The 12,917-nt window shown below is 27.4% G+C and overlaps 2 protein-coding genes across 2 annotated transcripts; both read right to left on the reverse strand.

The window, feature by feature from the left end:
• Positions 1-4,499: 4,499 nt before the first annotated feature.
• LOC129988935 (cuticle protein 10.9-like) lies at positions 4,500-5,321 on the reverse strand. Its single transcript, XM_056097221.1, has one exon. The coding sequence runs from the start codon at positions 5,275-5,277 to the stop codon at positions 4,867-4,869; it is 411 nt and encodes a 136-aa protein (XP_055953196.1). The 5' UTR covers positions 5,278-5,321; the 3' UTR covers positions 4,500-4,866.
• A 5,566-nt stretch (positions 5,322-10,887) lies between these two features.
• Positions 10,888-11,614, reverse strand: LOC129988911 (cuticle protein 10.9-like). The gene has a single exon (XM_056097201.1). The coding sequence runs from the start codon at positions 11,548-11,550 to the stop codon at positions 11,110-11,112; it is 441 nt and encodes a 146-aa protein (XP_055953176.1). The 5' UTR covers positions 11,551-11,614; the 3' UTR covers positions 10,888-11,109.
• Positions 11,615-12,917: the final 1,303 nt, after the last annotated feature.

Here is a 12,917-nt window from a genome sequence, read left to right on the forward strand (position 1 = left end):
CTCATTCAGTACTGAAAAAAATAGTTCAGCCCCAAAGGAATATGCTAGTCTTATAGACATTCCGTTTTGCATAAGTGATGAGTAGTTAAATTAATCGCGGTTACTTACGCTGAATGCTTCTCATATCGAGCAAACTTAGTTTAATCTAGCCTGAAAGCTTTTCATTTAGTCCCGGTCTCGCTAATTGGCCTGGATATTCCTATCAGTATGATAACAATGGAACGTCAGATTCCTTGGACATTAAGGAATATTAGTCTATTCTGGAGTTATTAGAATTTATGCCTCCAGGAAAATATATTTGGGAAGAATGTATTTAATATTCCGATTTTCGTACTTTTATAAATTAATTGTGGGATTAGAGATTCAATATTTTTTTTAAGAATATATTGATACCTTATACTTTGATAATGAAGCGTAATTATAAGGCTAAAATTCACTCGTATTTTCAAATGATATTTAATTGATTAGAATTTTTAGTAAAAATTAAGGAAATTAAATTGAAAAAAGAATTGGAGGAATTTGATAAAAACTAGAAAAATTAAGTAGGAAAAAAATTGGGAATTCTACAAATTACTTATATAAACAGTATTATTAATATTAATGTAGTATGTATGATATATTTGATATATTGGACTATTTATATGTAATAATTACTTTAAACTAACTTTCATTTTCACATAAGATTTAATTAGTTAGAATTTTTGCTAAAAATTGGAAGGATTTACTATAAATCGAAACAAATTTGTCTTTCTTCAATTAATTATATATTCAGTGGTTTTAATATTTTCATAGTATATATTGGTATATTAGACTATTTGTAATAAAACAAAATTAGTATTAAATTTTATTTTAATTAATAAGATAATAATTTTAATTAATAATTTAATTAATAAGAATTTTTACCAAAGATTGGGAAAAAAAGAAGGTATTCTATAAATTACTCTGTATAATCAGAGTTTTTAATAATACTGAAGTATGTTTTGATATATTACACTATTCATAATGAAATATAATAATTATGCCTTAAATTAACTTTATTTAACTTTTAACCAAACTTTTTTTTGGAATTTTAAATTATTAGAATCTTTACTAAAAATTGGGAGTTGTTCAACAAAATTTTAGAAATAAATTTTGAACATCTTGTTCTGTTATTCATAACTGAATTATAAATTTAAGTTGCGTGTTAAAATTCGTCATTGAATCTAAATTTTACATAATAATTTTTTAATAAATCCTTTTAAATACTTTTTCAATCGTTTCAACTAATATTAAATATATAATGCGAAGAAATATTAATTTCCCATTTAATTTCAAAAGTGTTTCATTAATCATTGTCTTAATTAAATATTTAATTGATATATTCAGCCAATTTTGAAATTTCAGTATTTTATTCATGAATCAATGAAAGATATTTTTTTTTCATTTTAGTATATAATTGAAAATAAGTACTTTTGCATAAACATTTGCTCTATGGTACAGCAGACGATAAAATGCTCATTATATTTCAAAATAAATATGAAGCGATTAAAAAAAGAATTGATTTTTTAATTAAACGACAACACTAGGAAAAAAAAAACAAAATGTAACTTGATTACATATTTTAATTTAAAAAATCAAATACTTCTTTTTCTGTTGGCTCATATTCATTTTGAAATTTTCTCTAATTTTCGTGAGCATGCATTTCAATAAATTATTCGATTTAGTATAATTTTTGGAAGGAAATATAAAAGTTGACTTTTATTGAAATTAATTTCGGAATAATTTTATATGCATGGAAATTAAATAAGTATTTAATCTTCCAGCTTTTCAATTCTATAGAATGCATTATTTCATAATTCTCGAGCTTAAGATTACAACTGGTTTTAATTATATACTAAAAAAATAAATTTACGAACATTTTTAATATTTCATTGCAATGACCATTAAAAAGATTTCATAGTCAGTTACCGATTTAATAATTTTTAATATTTATTTAAAGATAAATCATTGTTAATATAAATAATATATCTCTTATCTTTCTGTTAGAAACGACATTTTTAAAAATTAACAGGCTGGTGCAATATATATCGATATTACATGTATATCGATTATACAATATACATTGATTTATTTCTTATGGATTCGCTATAATAAACTAAATATTAGTTTGTTGTTTGCAAGTTTGAAATTAATCTTAGCCATTATCAGAAAGATAATAATGCAATAATTGATTTAAAAAAATTATAAAGATCTTTTTCTTAAATCTTTATTTATTCTGTAACAAATTCAGCTGGATCTCAAAATGGATGTCTAAGAGATATTTTTCTCAAAGGATATCTGCATTCCAATAATGTTTTCATTGTAATTATATTAACATTTGCCCTTTTATAAAATTGTGACATAATAACATGTCAGTATAAACATAACATTTTAGATGCATTTTAATTTCGCTGTCAATTTATTATACAGAGAAGGAAAACTGATTTTGTTTTTGTGTTTTCTCTTTGAGGTTAATTAAGCAATTATAAAAATAATAAACAAAAAAATGAAAACATTTTTATCAGTGTGTTGAATTAAAAAATATTAATATATATATATATATATATATATATTTCAAAATTTTAGAAATGAAAAAAAAATCTCAAATAACATATCTGACTAAACAAAATTGCACTTATAATGCATTTTAATCTTTAATGTAATGAATGTTTATCATTTCCCCCTTTTTTATGATATTCATTGGGGTTTTATGTTTTGGCTACATAATTTTTTTTTTGAAAATTATAATTTTCTCTTTCCCTGATACTAATAAAAAGCGTCTTAAAAATCTTTTTATATTTGTTATTTAGAAATTCTTTTTTGTTTTTAAGAATAATCATTGAAGCTGATATCGCCTTCCCCTTTTTTAGCTACATGCTGACAAAAGATGAACTTTTACTTTTGTGCACATCCAAGCCTTAAACAGGCATCTTTCAATCGGTCTGACTTAGCAATATGGCTCTCAAACTACCATAGTATTGTAGAACGATTTGTGTGAAGTTTACATATATATTCTAAACAATTATATAAAATGTCATATTGAATAAAATATTTTTTGATAATTTTGATTTCTAAGAAAAAATCTTTAAATTCGCCTATAATTTTTACATTTTAAGTTCTGCTAAAATATAAATATTCTCATATTCTAGTTCACAATAGCCATCTTAAAAATTAGACATTAAAAATTTTAATTCTCACCAAACAATAAAATTCTCTTTAATTATTTTTTTGTCACATAAATTTGGATATGGAAGCAAAATCTTGAAATACTGATATTCTGATAAAAATATTCTTTGTAAATTAGAATTTTAATTACATTTATAATGCATTTTAACTTTTGATAAATGGAAGATGAAATTATTTTATGAATGAAATAATGATTTAATGAGTGAAATTCTGCTCGAGTTTTCATTCATTTTTAATTTCTTTCCGATACTGTCAATTAAGAGAATATTTCCCCTTTCTTTTCCTGTAAAAATAAAAGTATAAATAAAACTTTCTTTTCATTCTTTTCTAATTTGTAGGCTTTAATATATTTCATAATTTATGATTATGAATTTTAAGAAATATAAATGTTTATATTTCTCAAATTAATTTCGATATGTCTCCCATTTTAGGAAATCAGTTTTGAACTAAATCAATATATTAATTCATTATTTAAAATTTTAAAAATTATTAAAATATTCGCTTGCTTTTAGGAAGCACTAACTGCGTGAAATCTAAATCTTAATCTATTGCAGGAGGAATTTAAAGTTCCTTTTTACAAATATAAAGCAGGTCAAACTATACAAAATCTTTTGAAAACAATATTCATTAATGTAATGCATGCTGTAATTTGCATTACATAATGAAATTTTAATAAAATAATAACATTATTGAAACACAGACTAAGGAATAAACCTCCCGAATTACAATACCGTTTAAATGTGAAAATTTTCTTTTTCTTAGCTTCTTCAAAGATATTAAGAAATAACTCAGGTTTTTTTGTTGGTTAATTACTCAGAGGAATATGAATTTTTTTATTTACAATAAATATTGAACGTTGATTTTCTGATAAAATTATGTTAAATTCCTCTCAAAAATCAAGATGCCAATACTTATTAATGTTTATATATAATATAATACATTTTAATAATTAACATTATTTTACAACTTAAATCTAAAATCAAAATGTTGTTCATATTTCCCTTTCCCCCAAATTATAATAATTATTAAATTATGGAAATTTTTAATCGATATCAAAGCTGGAGTTTAAGTGATTGGATATTCTGAATGAAATTATACGGAAATTAATGCCTAGAATTTAAATTACACAGTATTTAAAAATTTTCATTTTCAATTCTTCATTAAATTCTTGGCAGTTTTGCAGAATATTTTATATTCTTTGGTGAAAAACATGGAATTACACTTACTTGTTCTTTATCTTAAAATTTTTCATTTCTTTAATCAGATAATATTCTTTGACAGAAAGATGACACAGAGCTAATTGCTGAACACAGAATTTATTTTAACACAGGAAGAACGGAAAATCACAAAAAGGTCTGGGAAGGGTGTTCAATGTATAAGAAAAAAATTTCGTCAGTATTGGAAGAGAGCAACTAGGTTCCATAGGTCTTACATTATACTAATCGGAAACTGAATTTCACATGATATTAAACTCACTGGCTCTTCTCTCAAAAGTAGCATTCCATGAATACAGACTAAAGTTAAGCAAGTTCATAGACAAAAATAATTGCTGAAGAAAGTTCAATTTCAATGGATATCACAGTTTATAGCATCCTTTATAGGATGCTAGTTCTTGAGCAACAGTTTCTTGTGGTAGAAACTGAACTTGACTGGGGATCAAACTCACAATTTAGCACTTTGAACTGGAGAAAGATAAGCCAGTCCTTGAGCAACAATAGCTGGCGGTGGAACTTCAGCAAAATATGCAGCACTTGCCGCACCATTAGATGTCATACCAGGTTCGTTGCTATGGACTGTAGCTCTGTAACCGTTAACATCAGCTACATATTCTACTCTTCTGTACATTCCAAAAGGATCTACATATCCGTAGCTACCTGTCACTGTACCACTGGAATCAGCAGCCTCTGTACGATGTTGTTTGGTTCCTTTATCATCTGCTGTTTTATATGCAAATTCATACGGCTGAGGAGGTTGAATTCGAACTTCTTGACGAATAGGAGAAGTAGGGTTCTGAAAGGCAGAAACTATTGCCAAAGTAGCGAAAGCAATAACAGTAAAACCAAAAAAAGTCATGATGGTGCACTTGAAACTGAAGAAAGCTGATAGAGCTGCTGGACTGTAGAATGTGGTAGTGCTGTGTGTTGTTTAGTCTCGACTTATATACATCTAAGAAGACTTCAAGCATGAAAATAAAGAGGAAATATAAATCGGAGAATTGTAAGAAGTTATCCCAGACAGGAAATAAAATAAAAATAGGATATGAAAGAAAGAGGGAGTGGTCAGAATATTTCGTTTCGGTCTAGAAAGAGCACTTCCAGTACTCGGATGGTTAGTTCCATTTGGACTTTAATGATTGACCTTGGTTTTTAAAATATAAACATGATATATGTGCTTTACATTGAGGTATGAAGGATTTTAAAATATGTAAGATTTAAAATTTAAATTTCTCTGTTTTTTTTAAAACTCTAAAGGATGGTGTCTGATTTAAAAACATGATCGAAAACTTTTTTTTTTTTTTTGTAAAATTACGGAATTTCACACATTTTTTTGTTGATGGGTGAGTTACATTTTTAAAATTAAAGCTAAAAATAAAAAAATAAAAACCACTCTTAGTAATTAATATGGATATATTAAATAAATTAGGAAAGAAAACGTATAATAATTTATATAATTATACAACTTGTACACACTTGAATGAAGATTGTATATTGATTCATAGATTTCCATAGAAGGTACCATTAAAATAGTATAAAATTAATACCATTAAATAGTAAAATAGTATATATAGTGATATTCAAAGCTGTTGTTTGAATGAATTTAAAAGTCATATGCAAAATTATTCATTTGCTCTTATTCTGATTGGTTCATTATTTGAAATGCGTTCGTTATCCGGATATAAAAATATTTCTCAGAAATTGTTTCGTCATAATTTTTTGTACAAAACGATTCTTTCACGATGTACAAAAACATGGTTACTTCTTTCGAATTATAATGATAAATAAACAAAAGGAGCTTAGTTTGGTTTAGTTTAGTTATATTAATGTCCCGTTTGAAGCAACACTAGGGCTATTTTGGGACGCACCGCGTAATTTTGAACCGCGGTCAGATAGCGAGGACGACACCTGAGCTGGTACCCCTCCTCTCCACACCATACCACACCAGCGGGAGGACGTTTGGTCATGACGGATTTAACGTGCAACAGACCCCCTTACACGACCGTTCTTCGGTGGAATCGGGTCACGAACATGAAACTCTCTGGTTCCTGAATCCGAGATCTTACCACCAGGCCACCGCGGCCAATAAACAAAGGGAAACGAATGCAATTGTTTAATTAATTCCTTGTAATAATAACATATGGTTATAAACATAAAAAATCAATATTTTTAGAAGCACAATAGTTTGTGTTAGAATATTTTGAACATGGTTCTTAGAGACAAAGTCAATGAAAGAAGTAATTCATTTTTATTTATTAATTTTTTTTATAATAATAATATTTAAAAATTCAGCATTTTTTCAGAAACCGAATATTTTATATTAGGATATTTATTTTACGAATTAATTATGGTTAAATGAAAATTCTCAATCTATTCAATTAATCGATTAATGTTAATTGCTTTTTATGATTAATTTATTTAGAAATTTAATTCCTTAAGCTTTATTATAATTATTCAAACATTGCTTGCATTAAAAGATTGGTAAACATTTCTCGAAATTCCATTGCCTTGACTGAATAAATTTTAAATATCTCGTCTCTACATAAACATGTTTTTCCTTAAAGGGGAATGTTTTCTTAGATTTCAGCTGCGTAAATAAATTGCCAATTAACATTTTATTTTCCTTTTTCAAAATAGACTTTTTTATTCATTGCACAAAATAATTTTTTTATATCTCATTTTTTTTTGGTATATAATTAAATATGAAATAAATATTTTTGCGAAGATGAAAGATTTCTTTATAACTATAAAAACAAGAATCTTAAAAATGTGAAATTTTTTTATACTTATCATTTTTTTTTAGAATTAATCAAAAAGTTCAGACAAAATAAATCTTTTCTTGAATTCTTACATTATTTTCTGAATTAATATTTATTGCAATTCAGTATCAATATACTTGAATCTGGTTATTGATAATAGTGTTTTTTTCCAAAAAATTAAGTTGCATTTTTAAAATTATGCGACTTCTATTTTGAGAATGATCACTCTCTTATGTATCCTAGTCAATGATCAGAATATGGCATCCAAGAATGTGACATATTAGCCAAACTTCCATACAATATTAGCAGTTTTTACGAGAAACCAAGATAACAGAGTATTTTTCGCCCATAAATGAAGTTCTATTTTTAAAATTATGTGATTTCTATTTTGAGAATGATCACTCTCTTCTATATCTAGTCAATGACCAGAAATATGACATCCAAGAATGTGAAATATTTGCCAAAATTCCATATTATATCAACAGATTGTACGAGAAACCAAGAGAACAAAGTATTTTCTCCAAAAATTAAGTTCCATTTTTAAAACTATGCGACTTCTATTTTGAGAATGATCACTCTCTTCTGTATCCTAGTGAATGGCCAGAATATGACATCCAAGAATGTGACTTATTAGCCAAACTTCCATATTATATCTACAGATTGTGCGAGAAATTAAGAGAACAGAGTATTTTCTCAAGAAATTAAGTTCCATTTTTAAAATTGTGCAACTTCTAATTTGGGAATGATCGCTCTCTTCTGTATCCTAGTCAATGACCAAAATGTCACATCCAAGAATGTGACATATTAGCCAAACTTCCATACATTGTTAACAGTTTTTACGAGAAGCCAAGAGAACAGAGTATTTATCGTCCAGAAATGAAGTTCTATTTTTAAAATTATGTGATTTCTATTTTGAGAATGATCACTCTCTTCTATATCTAGTCAATGACCAGAATATGACATCCAAAAATGCGATATATTAGTCAAACTTCCATATAATATGAACAGCTTTTACAAGAAACCAAGAGAACAGAGTATTTTTTTCTCAGAAATAAAGTTCCATTTTTAAAATTATGCGACTTCAATTTTGAAAATGATCATTTTCTTCTTTATCCTAGTCAATGACCAGAATACGACATAGAAGAATCTGACATCACTTCCATACAATATCAACAGTTTTTAAAAGAAACCAAGACAGCAAGTCAAATACTATCATCCGTTATTATACAGAAAGTCCTTACTAGAATGTTTTAAAAAATGCAACAGAATTTTCGTTTTAGTAAAAACAAGTAAGGGAAGAAACACAATAAAAAATGTAAGCATCGATATATGATGATGCAGATCCTAGTTTAAAAGTATACCTAACGCAAAATAAAATACTTCAAGATCATAAATATTTAAAAAATAATGGATCCGGAACGTTACGATACGTAAAAAGTTACATTTCTATATCCCTAAGCGAAATGGGAAAAATATCCGAATAAAATATTCTTCTTCTCGCATACATTATATTTTATGCCATGGATACAGAATACTTTTTATTTTTTATTTTATTAAAAAATATTCCCTTCTTCTACTGTGAAAAATTTAAGAACGATCAATATGTCTAGCTCTGTATTGAGATTTAAAGGCAAGATTTATTGTGTTTTAAAATGTATATTTACAACCGAGATATTGGAATGTATACTTACTTTCTTGGCCAGATATAGTGAAGGTTATTTAAAAGTGGCAAGATTGTTGAAAAGGTGATTTTTAAAACTATATTAAATAAACGAGGATTTAAAAGTATTTGGATTAAATTAAATGCTCGTCAGATTATATTGCAGGTTATTGTTAGTATACTCTATCCATAATCGATTTAAAGATAAATACTCTTTCGGTTTTCTCTCCTTGTGTTACTCTAAATCGAAACAAACTTTTACATGGAATTTAGTAGGTAATTTTTTACGAAAAAATTTTTTAGTCAATGCTATCTTAAAATTTTTTTTAGTAAATCTATCATTTTACCCGGCGTAGTGTTCTACATCGAACATCTAAATTTACTAATTTCTAAAATCGTTGAATTCAATTATAAATTTAAAAAAAATTAAATTCTGGATTCACTTTTTCTAAGGAATAGATGATATTTTAAATCAATCCGTAATTTCTATTTACAGAAATTATGGGAGTTACAGCGCTCTATGTGAAAATCTATTTTTGTAAAAAGGAAATTGGTTATTTTTTTATAATACAAAATAATTGTTAAAAGAAAAGTCTACATTATTTTGTTGCTTGAATTTTGACCTATTTATTTTAAATATTTTTTTATTTTTAAAGAGAAAGCATATCTATAACCGTTGAGTAAAAGTGGGTGTTCCATCAGCTGGAACATTCCGCAGACCGTGCTACGCAGTGGAACGTTATAACGGCAAGAGAACACGTATGTGTTTGTTTCTAGTTCTTGTTTTTTTCTCGACGAAAATGAACTCAGTTCAAAAAATTGTTGACCTGAAGAAATTATTCTAAAAGATCCCTGTGTTTCCCTTACCTAATTAGACGAGTGTAGAGAAATCCCTATCAAAATCTCATTGTGTATAAGACCAGGGATAAATAATTTATGCCTCTTTTACGCTAATCTGCTCTTATATAAAGCTATGAACGGACGAGCCTTGTCCGTGCTGCTTGTACATAAATCATGCCTCCCGGGATGAAATAAAACTAAGTTAAAAATTCGATTTTAAGTCAGAACGCTTATTAGGAAATATCTAGAGATTAAATTGCAAAAATAAATTTTTTTCAAACTTCTTCAAAATTTTTTATTTTATTCTGATGCAGAAGTAATCCATTTTTTAATTCCCTTATGAATGCATGATAAAAATATGAGATTATTTTAAAAAAAAATTTCATACGTAAAAGAATTGTAAAAATTCATGTTTCCACATTGTTAGGAAATATCTAGTGATAAATTAAATTTCACATATGGAGTTCTTTTGTTAGTGTAATTTCCAAATATGTATGCATATTCCATCGTTGAATTATAGAATTTCAATTTCTTATTTATTTTTGAATAATAAAATTCTTGTATCTAATTTATGTTAAGCGGCAAGTTCTTTTTAATCAGCATGCGTGTTTATTTTTATTGTCATCCAATTTCTAATATAAAATTACTGAAGCTTCATTTTTAAATTATAGTCAAATTTTATAGCTTACAAATTTGATTAATGATTTTTTTTAATAATATTGAACGGATTATCCAAAAATAAAAATTTCTGATATCTAGCGAAAGCAAGTAACATTTCAAGATTTCAAAGGGGAAAGAGAGAAGCATTAAAGCCAAAAAAATTTATATTTTAATGCTTTTACAGGAGAAGTTTTACCCTTTAATGTTAAGTTTGACATTCTGCAAAGGAGTTCTTAACTTTTGTAGTAAGATGAAAAGAAATCCTGAACGTCATTGTAAGAAAGAAATTAAAGAAATGCTACATATAGCTTCTTTCCTTTCTTTTTGCAAGAGTATAGAACTATCTGCTGGTTTATTAAAGGAATTTCATTTTATTCATTTAAGTAAAAATGAAGCTGAGAATGCATAGCTCAAAGTTAAAAAAATTACAACTCAGCTCTTTCAATCGTCACCTTTTCGTCTTATAATTTTATTGCTTTCCTAATTTTTGAGCACCTTTAAATCAAAGCAATAAAAAAAATAAAAATAAAATAAAAACAAGATTCATATGTACTGAGAAGACAAATTTATTCGAAAACAGCCTCAAAAATCATAAAATTAATTTAAACCAAATTTTTAAACTTTGAAATGAGACTTCAAGTAAGTAAATCCTTGAGTAACATCAGCTGGCTCATCAGATGGCTCAACGAACAGGCTGCATTAATCACATTCTCCAGCATCATACCTGGCTCATCAGCGAGGATGGTAGGTCTGTATCATCGTCATCAGGGTTTCAGGCTTTAAGTTGAGGTTTCAAGTAAGCAAGTCCTTGAGCAACAACAGCTGGAGGAGGTGCCTCAATGAAATAAGCTGCATCAGCCACATTCTTGGATGTCATTCCTGGCTCATTGCTGTGGACGGTAGCTCTATATCCATCGGCATCAGCTGTATATTCCACTCTTCGGTACATACCATGGGGATCTGTAAATCCATAGCTACCCTTCACTGCACCAGTAGCATCAGAGAATTCGTTGCGATGTTGCTTGGTACCCACCAGATCCACGGATTCATATCCAAAATTGTAAGGCTGAGGAGGTTGGGGAGCTTCAACAAGAACTCCTCGCCTCAGAGGAACGATGGCTGGAAGCAGCTGCAGGTGGTTGGTGGAGAGAGTATCCCTCTGGCCTAAGGCCACTGATGCAGCAGCAGAGCACAATAGGATTGCAAAGATCATGATGTCTTCTTTAATTTTGAAACCTGAAGAAGCAGGTGAGGTAAGTGAGGATTCTACTGAAACCTGAAGCTTATATACAGGACTCTATGACATAGAGTGTTAGGTATAACAAAGACGCTTGATGGTCCGTTAAAGATATACGAGGAATGTCTTTTAAGATGGTAAATCGAAAGATGGACCGGATATCCTCAAAAGGATTTGAAACAGGGATAGTCAACCACACCCGTGATATGCATGCAAAAGGAGAGCCACGCCTATTATTCCTAAGAATCAAGCACGTTCTTTCAAGAAAAAAAAATACAATGATAAAAATTTCCTTTTTCTTTTAGGAGGATGAAAAGAACAAACTTTTGCTTTTTTAGAACTTAAATGTCACGAGGTCGTTTTTTGTTCCTCAGAGAGAATAAAAAATGAATTCCCCATTTGGCTTCTTTTTTTTTTTTTTTTTTTAGATTTTTGCATATCACGAATTTATTAAAAGTGAAATAGCATTTTCTGAAGTTCAGATATGAATAAAACTGTTTATAAGATGATTTTTTAACAAAGCAATTAAAATAAACAAAAATAAAACAATTAAATTAAATGATTTTGAATATAACTGTATTTCAAAGAACATATTTATTTTGAGCAATTATTTTTTGCATTTTGTACATAATTAAATTTAATGAATTTTTTATTTTTGAATTATTGCTATGCAATTGGCTTTCCTAGTCCTTAACTTATTATTTCAGTAACACTAGGAAGGATTATATCACAGAAGTTCTACTTGCAAGTTGAATATTAAAACATGTCATACATTCTATTTGGTTTGCTATCTGTAATACAAAGAAGGAAAACTGATTTCAGTTTTTATGATTATAAAATATATATATTAATATATATAAAGCGAAACACATAAAAAGTAAGCCAGTTTCAGTGGTTGACAGAAGGATATAGATTTGATTTCAAGTTTCAGAAAAGAGAAAATTATTTGATTTCTTTTTTTCAGAATATTACAAATACAAAGTTCTTGATGCGCTGACATAATTGAGAACTACTTTTCTAATTTGAATCCAGAAATTTATAGGATAGTATTATATTTTATTTGTACATAAAACTGCATTGTTAATATTTAGAACTTGAAAATACGTTAATTAATAATGAAATTATGCTTTTACTGTATACATAACTCATTTATTTTTAAACATCTAACAAAAATACTAAATTTAAAGTGTATTTTGCTAATATCCAAAACTGAATGGAAATTTTGCTCTTATTTAAAAATTTATATCTTAATTTATGTACTATGACAAATTCATTTGAAGAAGTCTGGATATGATTATTTAATTGAAATTATATTTAGGCCCGCTAACTAAACTCGCCAACGT

Source organism: Argiope bruennichi, chromosome 10, assembly GCF_947563725.1.
Source record: "Argiope bruennichi chromosome 10, qqArgBrue1.1, whole genome shotgun sequence".
In the NCBI taxonomy this organism is placed as follows: Eukaryota; Metazoa; Arthropoda; class Arachnida; order Araneae; family Araneidae; genus Argiope; species Argiope bruennichi.

Bases quoted from the DNA above. Each gene is read 5' to 3' on its own strand.
- LOC129988911 (XM_056097201.1), bottom strand. From the start codon at position 11,550: ATGATCTTTGCAATCCTATTGTGCTCTGCTGCTGCATCAGTGGCCTTA.
- LOC129988935 (XM_056097221.1), bottom strand. From the start codon at position 5,277: ATGACTTTTTTTGGTTTTACTGTTATTGCTTTCGCTACTTTGGCAATA.